Source organism: Ostrea edulis, chromosome 6 (genome assembly GCF_947568905.1).
Source record: "Ostrea edulis chromosome 6, xbOstEdul1.1, whole genome shotgun sequence".
NCBI lineage: Eukaryota > Metazoa > Mollusca > Bivalvia > Ostreida > Ostreidae > Ostrea > Ostrea edulis.
Window position 1 is genome coordinate 18,224,634 of NC_079169.1, and position 20,239 is coordinate 18,244,872.

Sequence of the window (20,239 nt, forward strand, 5' to 3'; positions counted from 1 at the left end):
TAATCATAAACTTCAAAGAGATTTATTTTCAAATTCAACAATAATTACACTTTTAAAAATGAAATGTTTACTTACAAAATTAAATATTACCCAATAGAACTCATTTGTTCATGTATTTTAAAAAAAATCATCAATCAGTTAAAAATCATATGGAATCATTAAATTTCGTAGGGGCTCATATTTATGGGTTTCATGGGTACCCGTATCCCATGTATAGGAAATCACAACAAAATACACAATTTATACAATGTTTCAATGAACAGAAACCACATCCGCGAGATTACACCCCGACAAAACAGTAATATCCCACAATCCGCGATATTACACCCCGACGAAACGGTAATATCCCACAATCCGCGAGATTACACCCCGACGAAACGGTAATATCCCACAATCCATGAAAATTGCCCCCTACAAATTTAAATCATTCCATGGTACAATGTAGTAGTAAGAACAAGACAATACGACACACAGCAACAACACAATACAATATGGACTTTTGTAGTTCTTGAATATACATTTTTATAATCATAATAAGAAATACAATCTATGATAATTTTACACGATTTAAAAAAAAAAATTTTTTTTTGTTTTTTTGTACCAGCATTCTGTTTATGCTTCCAATATAACAAATTCTGAAGATTCATACATGACAATATCAAACAAAAGCAAAACCAAATGAAGCACTAACAACATGCGATCAGATGACATTTGCATACTGGAAATGATACGTATATTGAATTCAAAGTGTTCTTTTCATCTTTTGATATACAAATGCAAAATTGATTTACTTCTGGGGCTCTGCACTGGTCCCTTGAAAGTATAATAATCTACATTTATGCCACAGTGCTTTATTTCTAGAGAGCCATAAGACTAAACCATAGCCTACATAAAAGACGCAATGAACCAATTCATTTTCAAGTTTCATCGCTAAACAATAATTCAAAAGATTTGTGTGGTTTTCAGTTGATTTTAAAATAACCATGCTCATCACAACTAGTAAGATTAAAACATAAAACTGCCATAGTTTCTAACATTCTCATTACTTGATTGAATGACTGGTAAAGCCCATAGTGGCTTGCCTGTACACTTTTTCTTGGTTTTAGTCCCTTTTATAATGATTTTCCAGCAGTAAGCAGAGGGTTTGGTTGCCCCCCCCCCCCCTCCACCCTGGTTATCAAATTTGAAAGTACGAAACTCCCATTTTCCTTCAATCCAATTATACTGAAGAATACATTAAAATTGATATTCAATGAAGAACAATTGATCCCCTGTTTAACAAATCACGTACAGTACTATACAAATTTGGACTCCGACATGAAGCGACAAGCTATACAGTTTATTCCAAAGGATAATTTATAAACCTTCATAATCTGAATTTAATTTAAATCTTACATAAAGAAAATGTATCATAGACTGCACATAGCACTATACATGAATTTCTATAAACAAATATTCACAGACATTACTGATTTTGCAGTGGTCGTGATTTTTCTGTAAACATTGTATGTATTAAGTGGCTTAAGTCACCAGAAAAATGTTTCCTTCCTGGACTACTAAATTTATTTTCTATGGGTGCATTAGCAGTGTAAGACTAAAACAAATCTATATATACATGTACTATACACAGCACTTAGCTTTATCAATATTTCCTGGAATATTGCACAGATTAGATACATGTAATAAGTATTTATAATAATGAATCCTTCAAAAATCCATTAATCCCTCTACGGAGCAATGTTTAATGGGCAATCACCACTACATCTCAAAATCAAAAACAAAACTGAAATCAGTAAAACAATTATCTACTGAGGTAGAAATATCACACCTTTACCTGATATTCCTTATTAACATCGTATGTCACAAATGATTGACCTAGATTTAATAGTTGTTTGTATCAGTATAATCATATCTACATGTATTGTCAAAACATACGAGTCCACCGTAAAATACTCAAATGAACACATTCATTAAACCAAAAATTCATCAAGAAAATGTGCATAAAAGAATCGCCATCCCTCATAAATAAGAAATAAATATGGAACTTAGATTTATAATAATCTGAGATAAACACATGAGATCTAAGTTTCTACTACCATCAATCAAATTTTTGCTGCAGTTTTTTCTTCATAATAACTGGCACCAACGAGAGAAGGGCAAGCAATCCTAATACACCAATGGAAGTCCAGGAAACGGCATCGCCAGACGATGTCAGCTGATGTAGAGTTGTACCAGCGTGAATGGCAACAAAAGAAGGTGCTGCAACACCTGTCAAGATTTTAAAATTTAGATTTTAATTATTCCTGAGTATATTTCAGAAAGAGCCGAAAATGTGTTTAGTGGGAAAGAAATGATACTTCATTCTCTTTTTTTCAGAGCAACATAATTTCATTACATGCAGATTCAAATACACAAATAATTTAAAAAAAGAAATGTAAGGGATTAAATGTTATACATTTCCTCATAGAATTTGTGTCAACTGCTAAGACTGTCCACCTAGGGTTGTCACTAAAGCAAGAATCTGCATTCTAGAGGAGGAAAATTCATTTGGGACGCAAGGGTGTCTAATATGACCAGTCCCACAGACGTGTCCCAGACTCAAGTAAAAATCCGACCAAAATCCATTTTTCTTAGAAGCCCTGTTATTGTGTATTTCAAAACCCTCCAAAAAATCCAGTAACATGTTATGCTCTAGTGAGCCAAGATAATACCATCGAGTTCACTGTGCACCAGTTTGTTTAGTGTAAGTCAATTAGGTGTCAATAAGGGTATATTGTACATCCACTGCACAGTAAGATGAATTCCAAATATGAGGCTTTCGTGCTCATTTATCTATTTATTTATTTTTTTTAAAGTGAAGATCTACGTTCCAGTTGCAATTTTTATCAGAAACAAAAATAGTGTTGTTTGTTAAGATTTACAGATCATCAACAATTGACAGCAAACAAATCTATTCCATCACAATTATTTTCTATCATTAAAACACGTCCAATCTACGTTAATTAATATGTTGTCATGTTGACATGGGGTTGTAGTGATGATATGAGAGTTGGGGAAAGTAAGCGAATCGGACATTTGGCTAGCGAAGATGGGGAAAATAATGCTGATCATGAGGCAGGGTTGGGCGGTTAAAACCAGTGGTTTTAACCGTCCCGGTCAATACTCCCCAAGTGGTCAATACTGGTCAATTGTGATTTAAACTGTTCGTTTTTCTATTTTTGTACATTCTTTGCAAAGATAAAGATAAATTAAGTCTTTTCATTACATGGATTAATTGTTGATTAATATTTTTCATTAGATAATCAAATGTAATTTCATAAGTTTAATATATTTGGTTTGCTGAAACTGACCGAAATATCTTCAGTACCTACCAGAGGGTCACAGTTCTATAGCATAGCTTGACGACTGGAGACAGACCTCTTAATACGTGTACCTGGACAGGTAGCTGGACATTACCTGAGCACAGGAAGCAGAGTGGACAGGTGTTAATAAGCATAGGCTGGGACCAGAGATGACCAGTGTGCCTGTTATTGTTATGAAAACATCACCAACCCACCCTCTCAAATGTTTATTCAACAGTTAAAATGAAGATTGATGAAACAATACTTATAGGTGGTTCTTGTTAAACTAAGGAATTTGAACAGATACTTCCACATCTTCCCCAATTCAACAGAGTCATTTGTACATTATTTATGTAATACTATGACTTATAAGTGTATTATAAACTGATAGTGCATGTTATGAATTACAGTATTTACCATAATGGTCACTTAAACATTTAAAATAAATAACACAGATTATAATGACCAAATAATCTTCAATCGACCAGTATTAGCCAGTATTGACCAATATTGACCCATTTTAACCAGTATTGACTGCCAGCCAGGTCAATACTCATATTGACCACTTTTTTGCCAACCCTGTCGTGAGGACAATGAAATGAATTATTACATTAATTATATCACAATTATGCATTGGGTAGGTAATTAGAGTTATTAACACTTCAATGTTTGCAATTTGTTTGAGAATAAAGTGAACAGAGGAAAGTATCAGTTTGTGTTCGTTTTGAATAGGGGTGCAGAAAAATTACTTCTCATATTATGTTTATTGAAGATCAAATCATAAAATTTTCTTGGGACTCAAGCTGCTCATAAACCATGAGTTTAGGACTTGCCTTGACAAATTCCTAGTTAAAACCCTGTCACCATCAATTTTCAATCTCATAGTGAAGAAAAAAATCCATGATGTTTCTTGAAGATGTGATTTAATATAGGAAGTTCTAATCATTTGCTGTTTTCCACCACACTCAACAAGTTTTCAGTTATCTGGTGGCGCCCAGTTTTTATTGGTGGAAGAGAGAACCCAGATACAATGTACCTGGGAAGACACCACCGACAGTCCGCAAGTAAACTGGGAAACTTTCTCACTTACCGGCATGAGCGGGATTCGAACCCGCGCCGACCAGAGGTGAGAGGCCGTGTGATTTTGAGCGCGATGCTCTAACCACTCGGCCATGGAGGCCCCTTGATACAGAAGAGAGTGACCCCGGAATCTGCCATGCCAGTGACACATGATGTATGTCTGTGAGTTTTGTGACTTACCTATAAAAGTCCCCAGAAAGAATGGCAGAATAGGAACATTGATGACTGGGGAGGCTATGTTAATAAACCAGTTGGGGAGGAATGGGGTGATCCTGAGGAATATAATGTAATTAAGCAGGTGCTCTCGATGTTTGTTTACCTGAAAGAAAAATGATGGCAAGAATCAGTGTTCCATTACGTAAAACATGTTCAGCTATAAAGATGTGATTTTGATAAAAAATTGTCATGTTTCCAACAGCTGTTCCAGGGTTCTACTTTCATTTCGTCATTTAAAAAAAAATCTAAATGTATTTCATGATCCAGTTCCATGAAGTTTAGTTAACTTTAACTGACAGTAAACTTGCCATTAACTGTTTCATTTATATACCATTAACTAGATGTTAACTGTCATTTGAACTTTACTAACTTTTGTGCAACTGGGCCCATCTAAACATTATTTTGCTATTCATTCAAATGTATGAATTTTGATTAACTTTGCATGGCATCATTTTACACTTGATTTTATACGGAATTATAATTTTGCACATGTGAGAAACTTTATAAATATTTATATAAATGTTGATAATCTTACATGTGACTGCCACTCTGCAATTCTCTCTGGGATGTATTTGGCAACCAGTCTTCGTCCAACAAGGTAAGATAGCAAATAACAGAATGACGCACCAATTCCTGAGCACTGAAAATAGCAGATTCAATATCAAATAAATAATGTTCTCCCATTGTAATCATTGTAAATGCACTACATGTGTAAAATAATCATGCCTCAAACTATTTATATAATACAGAAAAAGAACAGTTGTTTAACTTTGACTTTAGGAATGATAAGTACTCACCAAACAAACAAGAAACAAGGCTATATGGAATGGAAATAAAAATCCGGACAAAATACTGAGGAATATTGATCCAGGTATTGCAAACGACTGTAAGCTATTTCAAAATTAATCAAGGTCTATATCTTTTATATGAATGACAATTCCAAATTTTTTCTACATTTTTGTATTAAGAAATGTCCATAAATTTTCAAATTCACATGAAATTAAATTCAATGCTTTACTTTCACAACTCCTCATCCTCTGAAAAGTATTCTGAATATAAAGAAGATTGATATTTGTATTTTTAGTAGTAAAAAATAAACAAAGTCACCATGAAACTTGTCTACAATGTACATCTGTGTTAAAAGTCTTTGTTTTGTTTTGTGAAGTAGTTTTCGCACTGGAACCATTCATGCAAGGATACAATATATAGGTTATGAAATATCCTCCCAACACTTGGTTGTAATACGAGTCTTTATATCGAGACAACACTTTTCCTAAACTCTTTGCATCTTCTATGTTTCTGGGAAGTTTAATATGTTGCTTTTCATCTCTGCAAATCAAAATGAGTAAGGTTACAAAGGATTATTGGTATATTAACAGTGCCCAATAAATACAACAGAACTACATGTACTAATATTCATTACTCACAACTATGACTTTATAATTACAGCATCAGCTCTAAATGCCAGGGCACTCTGAACACAATATATCTTACGACTACGATAAAAATTTACCAACACTGTAATTTTCTTATTTTTCATTTTTTGTAGATTTTCTTAATTTTAAAATATGCAAAGTACATCCACGGTTTATAAAACTTGAATACATACTTATGACCTTGTGATTGGTATTTGATTATCAGACAGAATTATTTTTTTTCAGCTAAGTCGTAAGATGTTTTGTGAATAAGTAAGAGTACATACTGATCCAGATTCGGAAAGCTGAGATAAATGAGTCCAAGACATAGAATTGAGGTCACAAAAATGAGTCCCAGTATGATAAAGGACTTTGTACTGCTGCTCTGATTCATGGACTTTGGCCTTAATTCTGTATACCTGGTTCCCTCATCATCTGGAAAACAGAAACGAAAGAAGTTAAATGTGGCAAAACTTTGACTGTACATACCAATAATCTAAAAATATTGCGATATATCTGAAATTTGCTCATTTCAATCTCTTTTTAAAATATATTTTTCTCATATAGATCTATATCTAAGTGACATGTTTTTTGAAGATTTTATCCATAGATTAAAAAAGTATATTAACAGAAAATGTTTTCATAATTTTTTTCTAAAACATTACAACGTATTTCAGAGTCTTTTAGGAATGTTTTATTAGATATTCATATCATGCACCAAATCACAGTGAAATTTGGACTCCAGAATCTCCTAGTTGCAAACATATATTTTATCATTCGGAAAAAATCACAAAAAATTCAAATCAAATCATTGAGAACTTGTATCATTCTTTTGATAGTGAAATCATACTTCATACGAGATGTTTTAAGGAGCCATTAAATCAAATTTTGGTGTAATGAGCCACCTTAAATCATACGTCAGACAAACCACGAAGTCGTCTGTCACAGTATTTCCTTAAATTTCTCCTGCTAACATTTCCCTTAATTATAAGAAGATTATATTTTAAGTGATAAATGTAAACAGTATCTATATAATGGATTTCGTTTCCAAAAGTGGACTAAATGTACCTTCTTTCCCCATATTTCTGTTTTTTACAGGAGAGGCTTTTGTTTTGTCGGCCATATTTCTGGTAAGCGGTAAATGTAGTACGGCCGAAACCCGAATGACGAAAGCCGAAAGTCCCAGATAGCGATTTTTTCAAGTTTTCTCTCTTAATAATTGATAGAATGACATCAAACTTATTATGATAACTGTTTGTGACCTATTAAACAAGAACCATATAACTTTTTCTGGGAATCCTGTAAAGAAGATAATGAACCAGAGTTTTCGGATACCAAAAAGCGGTAAATCTAGTACGTTTTATAAATGCCGAAACCCGAACACGGTCGCCGGTCTTTTGATCTACCGAAAGTCTGCGTTTTAGCATTATAGACAATATTGAATTAGACTGAGTTCTAGATATCTACGGTAACTTAAATAAACTGCAATTGCATATATGGTGCATTTATATGCGCATTTTATTGTATCACCCTACATATTATTTAGAATTATACATGTGTAGTTCAGGCACTTTTTTGCAATATTTCAATCCACTTTGATATATATACACTATAAATAGTGTGCTTCTTTTTAAACTTCGGTTGTTGAAGCATATTCGTTATTGAATTAATTGAATAATTTTATAATTCAATTATTATTTTGATGCAGTGTAGGCTACTAATGCATACGAAGTGTGATTTAAAGTAATCATATGTACATGTAATTTATATGTAATTTATCGAAGAAGAACGACAAATTTTAATATTATCATTCCATCTTCAAGACGATTAACGACTGTACTATCATATTTCCCTTTTCTTTCTTAATCAAAATGACAAAATGTTGTAAAAGCACACTTTTTGGGTTACATTATTTACTTTAGGGGGTATAATATCTTTACTTTCGGAATTTAGATTTTTATTCAAAATAACATGAATGGGTGAATGTGGAACCTTCGCGTGGTTAGAGCTGGGCAACGGAATCAATGGTTAATGTTGTAATCATGACTAATTACCGATAGAATCCTCAACTATCGTTTTACATGTAAGCGTACGCTGTTTAGGTACGACTTTACCAAACTAAGGAGAACTACTTGTTCCGATTAAAACAAGAATACGATTACAAAATACAGCAGTTTTTATTATTCTGTGTTGTGAAATAATGATAGAAACATAAAATGTAGTCTTAATCAATATAATTTGCATGAATATGATTACTTAAAACCCAGTATTTACAAAGGGCTGTGGGAATCGGTCAGTGTCTTCGACCGTGTTTGAGTTCCGACATTTATAAAACGTACTAGATTTACCGCTTTTTGGCAGGTGAAAACTCTAGTTTGGTACTTTTGTAGAAGAATTCTCAGAAAAAATTGATGTTTTTTATGTACCTAGGTTACAAACAGTAACCTCTGCAAATTATATGTTATTACATGCAGCATTAAGAGAGAAAACTCGAAAAAAATCGCTATCCGGGACTTTCGGCTTTCGGCATTCGGGTTTCGGTCGTACTACATTTACCGCTTACCCATATTTGACAAGCAAATCGTTCTTAAAACCATTCATACAGAGTTATTACAAAAAGTTAGCTCAAACGAAAGTATCGTTGAATTTCAATGGAATTTTAAGAAATAGAATATTACTAATGTTAATGAGCATTTCAAATACGAACCAAACATCTAAAGAATCGACTACTTTCTTTTATGTTTTAAAAATCCGTCGTACGATTTAACATTATATAAACATGCCAACGTGCAAATCAAGTTCCATGCTTGTTTTCGAAAAAATTGAAGATGTTTGAAGAATTGTTACCCTCCCAGATTATTACATGCACTGTAGTAATTGGTTTAGCTTGCTTGGTCTATATATTCTATGGAAATAGAAGGGCGAAGCAGACTGACAAACAACCCAAGCCTCGTACCGAGAAACGAGAGAGAAAAATAGACGAACACAGGAAGAGAAAGATAAAAATATTGTACGGAACTCAAACAGGAAAGTCAAAGCATTTTGCGGATAGTTTTAAGAAAGATGCTGTTTACAAGGGATACCTATGTGAAGTGGTGAATGTGGAGAACTATGACCCAGATGAACAATTGGCATATGAACGTGAAAACATAACTTGCCTTGTGATATTTGTATCCACGTACACAGAAGGAACGCCACCTAAAGGAGCAGAGTGGTTTGTGAAGTGGTTAGAGGAAAGTGCCTCAGATTTTAGAGTTCAGAAAAGTCTGTTGAATAATTTACAATATGCTGTTTTTGGCCTTGGAAATTCTCTCTATGGCAGTAACTTCAATACTGTAGGAAAGCGAATTGATGACTGTTTGCACAAGCTTTCTGGGAGGAGAGTTTTGACAGTTGGTCTAGGAGATGAAAATGTATCTCAAAGCTGTCACGGAAGTCTGGAAAATGATTATAGTGCATGGAAAAGAGATTTTTGGAAGAAATGGAAGGGAGACAATTCTTCTTGTCAAGAAGACGATAAGAATTCCAAATGTGGTACTGATTGCAACTGCCATGAAAAGGATGATATTGGATCAGATGATGATGAGAGCGATGGTGAATTGAAAGAAGGGGCTACTGAAAGTGATATTGTTGATGTTGAGGATCTTGGCAGAGTCATGGCGAAAGCTTCTGGAAAGACTGTATCAAAAAGTGAACCGACAGAGATGATAACACCACTTATAAAGACATCTTTGGAAAAGCAAGGTTACAAACTGATTGGATCGCACTCAGGAGTCAAATTATGCAGGTGGACAAAGTCCATGCTACGTGGTAGAGGGGGATGCTACAAGCACACATTTTATGGCATCGAAAGTCATAGATGCATGGAAACAACACCTAGCTTAGCTTGTGCCAACAAGTGTGTGTTCTGTTGGAGACACCATACCAATCCTGTCGGCACAGAATGGAGGTGGAAAATGGAAGATGCTGAATTTGTACTGAAGGGAGCATTGCAAAATCATGTTTCCCTTATCAAACAATTCAAAGGGGTACCTGGTGTTCAGCCTGATCGGTTTGCGGAGGCCATGACACCTCAGCATTGTGCGTTGTCACTGGTTGGAGAACCCATTATGTATCCAGAAATAAACAAATTCATCAACCTTTTACATGGCAAAGGAATTTCATCATTTTTGGTTACCAATGCTCAGTTCCCGGAAGCTATAAGAGACTTATCTCCGGTCACACAGCTGTATGTTAGTGTAGATGCCAGTACAAAAGATAGTTTGAAAAAAATTGATCGCCCGCTGTTTCGAGATTTCTGGGATCGGTTCTTGGACAGTCTAGATGCTTTGTCAGCAAAATGTCAGAGAACTGTGTACAGATTAACTTTAGTCAAGGCCTGGAATACTGATGAGTTGGATAACTATGCACAATTGGTGTACAGGGGTAAACCTGATTTTATTGAGGTAAAAGGTGTTACATATTGTGGCGAGTCAAAGGCATCAAATCTTACGATGAAAAATGTGCCGTGGCACACTGAGGTGGTCAACTTTGTTCAAGAGCTGTTGAATAGACTGGATGGTGATTACGAGATAGCCTCAGAACACGAACATTCAAACTGTGTTCTGGTTGCCAATACAAAATTTCTTGTTGATGGAAAATGGTGGACGTGGATTGACTATCCGAAGTTTCACTCGCTAATCAAGCTGTACCAAGAGAGTGATGGAAAAGAGAAGTTTTCGGCCACAGATTACATGGCACCAACTCCAGCATGGGCTGTGTTTGGGGCCGAGGAGAGGGGCTTTGATCCCAAAGAAGTCAGACATTTTAGGAAAAAACAGAAAGAATAAGATGTTAAATGTTTAGGTCACCTAAGCAGAATTTTCTGATCTCCAGTCGTCTGTCGTTACTTTTCAATACTTACTGTGAAATCATAGTACTTTTGTGTATGTAGTATTGCATTATGTTGCTATGACAGACCCGATCAAAGAAGATCTGTAACATGATCAAAATATTTTAAGAAAGTGTCTTGAGTCTTTTTTTTTTTAGATACTTCAAAAAAGAGACCTTGATATATATATGTATATATAAGCAAGCACAGGAAAGGCCACACCACTGTTGGTTATTTAAACCTTTAAACCTCAAATTTTCTAAGCAACCCACATCTTTATCAGGCTTAATGTATCTTTTTAGATCCGACACTTTAACAACTTAAAGAAGGTGGGTTGTTGTTAGATTTTGGCTAGATTTTTCATTATACATGAATTATAAATATAGGGGCTGGGCTTCCCTATAAGCAGATACCTTGTGTTAGATCATGACTGGTTGCCTCTGGTGGAGTAAAACTAAGGATCTAAAAAAAAATTCACATGACTAAGAAGGTAAAGAATCTTTTTTAATGGCTGGACCAGACTGATTAATCGGGTGAGCAATGTGACCCACTGGGTCACGTTTCAAATATTCTCTGGAGTGTTGCAATTTAAATGTAGATGTATCATTCTATTGTCTATGCTTATTTCAAAATTTTAAGGAATTGTTTTTGTCTTTACATGCAATCAATTAACAGTGAAAAAAAATCATTTTGTTCAGAGGATGTTTGTACTTGCACACTTTTATTTGATCTTATAGAGGCTACTATATTCACACTCTTCAGTTTTTCAGAACTTGGATGTATCATTCCTTTAAATAAGGTCGCTGCAATGTTATAGTATCCTACTTGTCAGCTTTTGACACCAGGACATTCTTCTGTAACTGCTGTACAGAACTGTCAACTGTTGTGTGTATTACCTGAGCAGTGATGATAGAATTTCAATTGTCTTGTTTTACTGTAACAGTTTTCTAATTTGAGCTTGTAAAGACGATAGCTTGTTGTTTTGACAACTTTGATTTTTCTTTAACACATTTGCTTGTATTGTTATGATCTTAAAATTTTAACATTTATAGAACAGGTATAATTTTGAACTTTCGGACAGAAATAAAATTTCGAACATCGTAATTTATTTTTCCAGTGTTTTTGACGTCTTTAATAACTGTAATGACAGCCATTTCCTTATGAATGTGTTGCAGTTTGTGAACAGTGTGTTTATGAAGCATATCTATTTTAATGGCTGGGAATTCTAACAGAAGTGAATACAAGAAAGTACATTAGGTTATGAACAGAACTGCAATGCTTCATGCCAGTATAATTTTCATGGAACGCTAAAAGTGCTGACGTGAGGCAAAATTTTCTGATGAAAGGGGGAAGGTCCATCCCCCCGCCCCCACCACTGGATCCGCCACTGAGTTTGAGACTACCAATATATGCATCTTGTGCTACGTACATGAAGATACATCGTCGGAAACCCAGGGTTGATTACGCTTCATTCCTCTCTCCATCACCCGTGGGTCCATTCATTCCTAATCACTCATTCTCGTGAATAAATATTTTTAAAATATCGTCCAATCAAAGTAATCGTTATAGTAATGGAACTCTTCTGTTTTTAAAGGTAGTGCTAACTTAACTTTGCTATCACAGCAATTGTATACTGAAAATGGTCTGAAAGCGTCTTTTTGATTGGTCAAATTCGCTTAGGTTTTTCCATGAGCGCCCAATCAAATTGCTTCATTAATTATTCATGAGAACGAGCGAGTAGGAACAAATGGACCCATGGGTTATGGAGAGAGGAATGAAATGTAATCAACCGTGGGTTTCCCACGATGCATGAAGATAATTATGCATAGTGAAATTTAAAAGAATTTGGTAGTCTTTCTTTGGGAAATTCATCAGATTTGGAGGGGGGTGGGATTTGCAAGTTGATTAGGCAGAGGTTTGAGGGCCATCTTCAGGCTCTCAGTGAATCGGGGTAAGTTCCAGGAAGCTCCTGAATTCTAGAGCTTTTGTAGGGAAGGAAGTAAATCCTCTAAATGGACCTTTCTAGACTTTTGGTGATGAACATGTGAACTGTTCAAAACTTATGTTGAATGTTTTTTGCTGATTAACAGACAGATGGACAGACCAAAGTCTACATGCCCACTGGTCTCCGATTACAGGGCATAAAAACTTAAATGCATAAAGTCATGTAGGGCAGAGAAGTCTACCCAAATTGTGGATTTCATGATAACCGCTGTAGAGGTTATGACTTCGGGGTGGGACAAAATGTGGCACATTATTTATGTGTAAAACATTGATTCATTTGTTGCCATTGATACCGTATGACACCTATAAGTAAGATTTTTGTTAGTTAAGTTTTGGTCCAAAACTATATGTCCAACTTATTGGAGTGTCCTAAGAAGATTAGTATTTTTCTGGACGGTGTAATGTATAGCCTAGTATTTTTCTGGGTGGCATTATGTATAGCCTAGTAGTATTTTCAAACAACAAAATCATGGACTAAATAAACAAAATAGTAACTATTTAATTTGCTGAGAATAAAAAGTGATGTCAATGTCATATGGATCCCAAAACATTGGAACATGGATAAATACATAAAAGTATTGATATGAAATTGATTTGCTGGGGGATAAATATCGGCGCATTTCTGAAAATATTATTTGCAACACGTGTAAAAACATATTGGTGCATTGATTTGAAATTGTAAACCGAATTAATTCTTCAAAAAAGTTGGACCGACTTAAAAATTTGGTGTCCAACAGCATTTTTTCTGTGGGTGCTACTGATTTAGAATTAACATTTAATATCAAAGGTCAAAAAACAAAACTTCTAGAATACAAAATTACAACTATATTTTACCTTTCCTCTAATGCTCCTGATATTCCAAGGTTACTTTCATAATTGTGTACGTGATATTTAGTATGCGAATTTCTTTAGAACAAGATCACTTGAGGGAATTTAAGAGGGGCTTTCTGAAATGTCTATATGCAAACCAAGCTCATATTTAGCTCGAATGACTGAATTATGAAAAAAGGAAGAAAGAAAAAATATCCGGAAATATAAAGTCCGTTTTGAAATAACTTAAAGTCTACAAATTCACTTCCTGTTTTCGCATTTTCTCTGCTGGGTGAGTGTGGTTGGGAAGGACGCTTAGTTTCTCCAGCACCATGTAATTTAAAATCTATTTATCATATATATATTTGGTGTTTTATATTTTTTTTAGCAAACACAAAATTTCACGGGTTGCAGGTCCGGCAGATCAGAGTTACTGAGTACTGTTCCAGTCATTTATGTACAGTGTATACGTGTACCACCGAGTGTTAACGGTGGTTTATCTGTTTATTGCAGTGTTTATTTATTTTATTTTTTGTTGTTGTATCCAGATCGAAATAGCAAAAGTTATTTACAATCCAGTTTATCTTGTGAAGCCTCATTACATACTACAATGAAGATTGTAAATTTTATAATGGTTTTTCATAAGTTGGAAAAAAATATTGTCAACATCATGTGCTACGATCTTTATAAAACCTAGTGAGTATGATGGGATATAAATCAATTCATTTTGTTTTTGATGCATCCAACTATTTTTGTTGGTTCACTTTTCCACGACACAAAATGATGTTGACCCATGAGCCAGTAAAGTAGAAGAATATACACATTATGATACATGTATAGCATACTTTTTAATTATTTGAAAAAAGAAGTATTCTGGCTAGAATTATGTCAGTTGAACTTGGCAGGACCAGAAACTTTAATTGATACAATGTAACATTATAATTTTCAATTAAACAAACCAAGAATAGCAACACTACAGTCATTTATTTTGCTGAGAGGTAGCTACGAGTGTTTACTGTGGATGTTGTGAGTCAAACTTACTCACAAATTTTTATCACAAACATTAATATTGTCGCAAATCATGGGGTATTGACAATAACCGTGATTTGCGACATTGGAATTTTAATACGTGTACAATTTAAAGTTTTTATTTTAAAGCCAGAAAATCCTATTCTTTTAAGTTACATGTATATATAGAAAATGTTATTTGTCCCATTATAAATATGTTTATGAGTCACTTATTTAAGAAAATAACCAATAAGTTGACCCCCCCCCCCCCTTGCCGTGACCACAAATTGTGCAATGTACACAGCTGTTTATATAGAGCTATGATTGTGTCACCTATTGTAATCCTGTGTTTGCAGTAAAATATTTTATGATGTAGTCAACTTACTCAGCACTTATTATTATACAATGTAAAAAATGTCATTAATCATCTGATTAATTTACTTTTAATTAGTAAAGTACATTATTTAATATCACTTACATTTATAAAATTGGTTGGGTTGTAGTGACTTGATTGAAGAAAAAGGCAAAGTACTTGTAATGTAATTAATTTTTGGCAATAGCCCGGGTCTATCAATTGTAGGTCATCAGTGGTCTGTTGTCCTAAACCCTAGATAAGTTAAAGATTTATGTTATTGCCAATTCTTATGCAGTTTTTTAGTTGTTAAATAAGTGACTGTGCTAATATTAGTTTGACCCCTAAATTAATAAATGGAAATGATAACCTGTGGTTTGTATGAACTCTCTCTCTCTCTCTCTCTCTCTCTATATATATATATATATATACACATATAATTCAAATGTTATTTAATTATTACAATTGTTTTGATTGGACAAAGATAAATCTAAACGAGAATTTACACATCAATAAATCCCAAAAATGCTATGTATACATACGCGCCTGAAAACAAATAACATAGTGTGGGAAAGCTATTTAAATTATTGAAATTGATAATACAGGGAACAAATTGGAAATAAAATAATCAAACATTCTTTTTGAAGAATTTATCGATGTGTAAATTTTGGACATTTTACTTACAAATTTAGCATTAAAGTGCTTCACACTTTTATCCAGTTTGTGAGTAAAATGTCCAGAGTTTACACTATCGATAAGTTCTTCAAAAAAATGTTTAATCATATGATAATAAATATATATAATTCCAATGTTGTTTACTACAATTGTTTTGATCGGACAAAGTAAAGCTAAATGAGAATTTACACATAATAAATCCAAATAATGCGCCTGAAAACAAATAACATAGGGCTGGGAGGCTATTCAAATTTTTGAAATTGATAATACAGGGAATGAATTGGAATTATAGGATTAAACATTCTTTTTGAAGAATTTATCAATATGTAAACCCTGGACATTTTACTCACAAACTTCACACTTTTATTCAGATTGAGAGTAAATGTACAGAGCTTATATATCGATAATTTCTTCAATAAGAATGTTGAATCTTATTATACACATGCGCACAAACACACACACACAAAATATAATTATTAGCTTGAACATGTGTATTCCAGTGAAATGATGTGAAGATCCCGGCAGCACCTCTTAAAACTATCAGCAGTTTATAAACATGGCGAGGCTGAAGTACGCCAGTGATATGGACAAATCTGTCCTTACTAACAATTTTGAGGCTAGAGGATGGATCCCTGTCGGTACAGATGATGACTGGAACTTCTACTGGTAAAAACACCATTCAGCTTTTTTTCCTTTTTACTTTCAATTTTTTTTGGAATGTGAGCGAATTTTGGCACATTTGAACTTTTTGAAATTATATATGTACATGTGCTACCTACAGTGTATATTAGTTATACCTTCAAAAGTAAACTTGTGTACCATACTGAACTATTAGTTCATTTCTCTAGTAACTGCTTTAAATTATTAGATTGTAATTTAGAAATATAATTCATTGTTCATAGATTTTGAACTGCAGAATAATCAGTTAATTAAATACGCTTTGTTTGTTAAATTACAGGGCTAATGTGCAGAGCATTAGAAATGTGTTTAGCATCGACTGTGGATTCCGTCTCACAGACGACCAGTAAGTGGCTGTTAAACAGGAGAGAGAGAGAGAAAGACAGAGAGAGAGAGAGACAGAGAGAGAGACAGACAGAGAGAGAGAGGGGAGAGAGAAACACAGACAGAGAGAGAGAGAGAGAAAAAGAGAGAGAGAGTAACAAGCTCATTACAGGCAACAAATTTGTTGCCTGAACCTACAAGTGTACATATATAAATATCTACTGTAAGAGTGGTTATTCACGCTTGGGGGAAATTTACACTAATTATGTAATTACACATTAAGCGTATATATATAGTATAGGTCTTTGATGTAATATCTATTATATTCAGTCACTGCATCCCCCCACCCCCCCACCCCCGCCCCCCTCCCATGCATAATGTTGGATGTGGAAAAATGTGTACTTAACCCCCAGCTCAAATAACCACTTCTACAGTTTATAGCAGGATATACTTAGGGAGTTTGGGCTACTATTTTGGGGTCAACTCATGGTCGGGTTCTCCAAATAGAGTTGCTATGAGTTTGTGGCTGTCCATGATACTGGTGCTAATGAATGCTTGTCATCTCTCTATCTATCCATTTCTAAAATCAACTTAACTATTCTTCTCTACAGTAAATATTAGTTGTGACTTACATATATTTAAGTTGGTATTCAGGCTAGGTTGATAATCATCTAAAAAGACTTCATCCTCCAAATCGGTATCCATGTTCTATTCAGTGCACTACATTCAGTTTGTGCAGTTGTATATTTCTGTACCACATCATGGCTATTTTTATAGCTTTGAAGGATATACTGCTAATTCCTTTACATGTCATATTTTGAGAAATTCCAAGAATGTTTAAATACTACACATGTATATATAGTAACCTTGGAAATAAATTCATTCACAGGAAGTGCTCAGGAAATTCATCGTTGTTCCACTTTAATCCGCATACTGAAATTATGTGTAAGAAAGATAAGGAAGCATTCAACATATGCACACTAAATTTAAGGAAAACATTAATGATGACAAGACTCTTACTTAAACTTAAGGGTATATAAATTGAAAAGCCTAAAGCACTCAAATGTCTCTATATATGCAGATGATACATCTCAGGATGTTTCACATCAATCTATTGATGTTATTGAGCAATTAGGTTACATGATGATCTTTTAAACTCTATGAAATGGATAGAAAGTAATAAACTTACGATGAATTTAGCGAAAACACAATGTATGTTGATTGGCACTGCACAAAAACTCTCAAAGTGTAGAAAAATGTGTATCAAAGTAGGAGATATTGTTTTAGATACTGTTAAAACGGCCAAACTTCTTGGTGTACAAATAGATGAATGTCTAACCTGGTCTGTACACATTGATTCTTTATGCAAGAAAATTTCACAGAAAATAGGCATTTTACGTCGTCTGCAAACTTTTATGTCAAATGCAGCATTATTGAAAATTTAAATTATAACACTGTTATATTTCCTCATTTTAACTATTGCTGCACAGTTTGGTGCTCAGCCAAAAACAGGGTTTTTATTGACAGACTTTTTAAGTTACAGAAAAGGGCAGCCAGAATTATATTGAAGGTGAAAGTAACTCAGACTTCTACAGCTGATATTTTTAGTGTTCTTAAATGGATGCCTGTTCATGATTATTTTGTATATAGAAAACTAGTGCTTGCTTTTAAGGTTCTTAATAACATGACACCAGAATATATGAACGTTTTTAGTTTTGTCAGCCAAGTTAGTTCCAGAACAACAAGAAGTAGCGATAGTGGCATTTTATATTTACCAAAAGTTCGAACTAAATATTATAAACGGTCTTTTAAGGTATCCTCCACAATTTTATGGAATCAGTTGCCTGAGTCTGTCAGAAGCTGTGGTTCTATTACATCTTTTAAATCAGTATATTTGCAGCATTATTTCACAAATAAGTGATATATAGATATGATGTATATGTTTATTTTTTTCCCCCAGTGATATCGTGTGTGTATTTTATGTATATATTTTATATTATGTTATCTACTTTTCTATTCTCTCATTTATCTGTCTGTGAATATGTTTTATACAGGACCACAATGTAAACTAGTCATTTGTACTAATTGTGCTATTCTGTCTAAATAAAAGAATTTATTATTATAAGAAGACGAATAGATTTAAGTGTCTAATATGTTTAATTTCCTATTGAGGTTATTATATGTTTTGAATTTTGTTTGCTCTTATCGACATGGTGTACTTTGATTGATCTAAACCTTGAAGATAACGTGAAAGAAAATATATAACTTGAAATAAGAAAGTAGTAAAGAAGCATCACTTATTGAGCTGGCAAGTTTGGCTCAGTTTATTCAGGAAAATTATTGAGGTATATTGAAGTACAGTATTTCCAGTATATATACATGTGGATATATATATATAATATATATATATATATATATATATATATATATATATATTTTACTTTCACTGTGTTTTATTCTGCTTTGGAATCTGATTTTTGAGAGTTGTCTGTCCGTATATGAATATATACATTCCACAACAAATAACAAACAAACAAATATAGTAAAGCATTGTACATTAACATGTAGATCAACTTACAAATCAATAAAGAAAAATAAATATTCATTTTGTTATGATGGTTCATTTTATGTATTTAGAAATTGTCCTTTAAGCTAGACTATTTCCCTTAATCACCATTCAAAATAACGTAATACATCATATCGAAATATTAATAAATATAGTACATCTGGGAATTCTTATAGAAATGTACCAACATGTACATATATAAAATCATCTTCACAAGTCAAAGGTTATTGATTCGTTACCTCACACTAACCTTTGACATCAGTTGCTATATAAAATCGCTTCATCTTGTTATGGTGTACATGGATACAAATGACGCGATCTCATACTGCTGTATTGATAAATACGTGCAAATGTAATATTTACACTACTAATTACGTTTATTGATAGATCAAGTTTGGAAACCTTTTTGCTTAAGACAGTACAGTGTTGCTTAATCGATTGATATAGCCATAACTGTAGGTATCAATTTAATACACATGTTTGTATTTGAATCTCTCGCTTCGAGTTGTTATAAATAGAACCGCATTCTCATTGGGTCCCACTCTTTTGTGGAAACAATCGGAACGAGCCCGACTTTTTGATAGTGACTGATGTCAAGGGTTAGTGCGAGGTAATGAATCAATAACCCTTGACTTGTGAAGATGATATAGAATGTGAATAAAAGAAATATATGTCAGTTTTACGGATATTAACTGCAACACTTCATGACAGCATACTGCACTTTTCAGGACAGCATACTGCACTTTTCAAAAAACACAAATGCATTTTGTGAGTATATCCTGGTGTGAAGTGTTGCAGTTCATATCCTCATATTTTCAAAAATGAATTACAAAATTTGATTTCATTAATGGAAAAATCAATTGTTATTTGAATTTTTTTTGACAATACATAACAAATATT

At 33.6% G+C, this 20,239-nt stretch overlaps 3 protein-coding genes and 1 long non-coding RNA gene across 8 annotated transcripts in view; 3 read left to right on the top strand and 1 right to left on the bottom strand.

Annotated features, from left to right (window-relative positions):
• On the bottom strand, positions 1-17,703 carry LOC125645809 (transmembrane protein 41B-like). 3 transcript variants are annotated; one of them, XM_048871653.2, is made up of 7 exons: positions 17,406-17,703; positions 6,340-6,487; positions 5,838-5,966; positions 5,435-5,528; positions 5,173-5,277; positions 4,602-4,740; positions 1-2,268 (listed from the first exon to the last, which is right to left on the bottom strand). In XM_048871653.2, the coding sequence occupies exons 1-7, from the start codon at positions 17,476-17,478 to the stop codon at positions 2,099-2,101; spliced, it is 858 nt and encodes a 285-aa protein (XP_048727610.1). In that variant the 5' UTR covers positions 17,479-17,703; the 3' UTR covers positions 1-2,098. The 3 variants fall into 3 exon arrangements, with proteins under 3 accessions (XP_048727610.1, XP_048727611.1, XP_055997725.1); XM_048871654.2 differs by lacking the exon at positions 17,406-17,703 and adding an exon at positions 7,121-7,194; XM_056141750.1 differs by lacking the exons at positions 1-2,268; positions 17,406-17,703 and adding an exon at positions 7,121-7,194 and having other exon boundaries at positions 2,836-4,740.
• On the top strand, positions 8,808-12,026 carry LOC125645803 (S-adenosyl-L-methionine-dependent tRNA 4-demethylwyosine synthase TYW1-like). The gene has a single exon (XM_048871641.2). The coding sequence runs from the start codon at positions 8,881-8,883 to the stop codon at positions 10,879-10,881; it is 2,001 nt and encodes a 666-aa protein (XP_048727598.1). The 5' UTR covers positions 8,808-8,880; the 3' UTR covers positions 10,882-12,026.
• The window catches only part of LOC125645808 (polyglutamylase complex subunit TTLL1-like), a 19,526-nt gene continuing 13,264 nt past the window's right edge, over positions 13,978-20,239 (top strand). The window contains exons 1-3 of one of the 3 annotated variants that reach the window (XM_048871650.2): positions 13,978-14,070; positions 16,272-16,437; positions 16,730-16,795. In XM_048871650.2, the coding sequence (XP_048727607.1) occupies positions 16,328-16,437; positions 16,730-16,795 (176 nt within the window). In that variant the 5' untranslated portion in view covers positions 13,978-14,070; positions 16,272-16,327. Of the gene's footprint in view, positions 14,071-14,124; positions 14,194-16,271; positions 16,438-16,729; positions 16,796-20,239 lie in introns of those variants that run through there. The other 2 variants (XM_056141749.1, XM_048871651.2) reach the window with 2 other exon arrangements.
• Positions 17,812-18,740, top strand: LOC130047174 (uncharacterized). The gene is made up of 2 exons (XR_008796224.1): positions 17,812-18,115; positions 18,317-18,740. It is a non-coding gene; the product is annotated as an uncharacterized LOC130047174 (long non-coding RNA).

What these genes read in the sequence shown, in the direction of transcription:
- LOC125645803 (XM_048871641.2), top strand. Translation starts at nt 8,881, where the DNA reads ATGTTTGAAGAATTGTTACCCTCCCAGATTATTACATGCACTGTAGTA.
- LOC125645809 (XM_056141750.1), bottom strand. Translation starts at nt 7,175, where the DNA reads ATGGCCGACAAAACAAAAGCCTCTCCTGTAAAAAACAGAAATATGGGG. An exon ending in CAGAAATATGGGGAAAGAAG is followed by an intron (nt 6,488 to 7,120) that starts GTACATTTAGTC and finishes TCTGTTTTCCAG; the next exon opens with ATGATGAGGGAACCAGGTAT. An exon ending in CCTTGTTTCTTGTTTGTTTG is followed by an intron (nt 5,278 to 5,434) that starts GTGAGTACTTAT and finishes TGCTATTTTCAG; the next exon opens with TGCTCAGGAATTGGTGCGTC.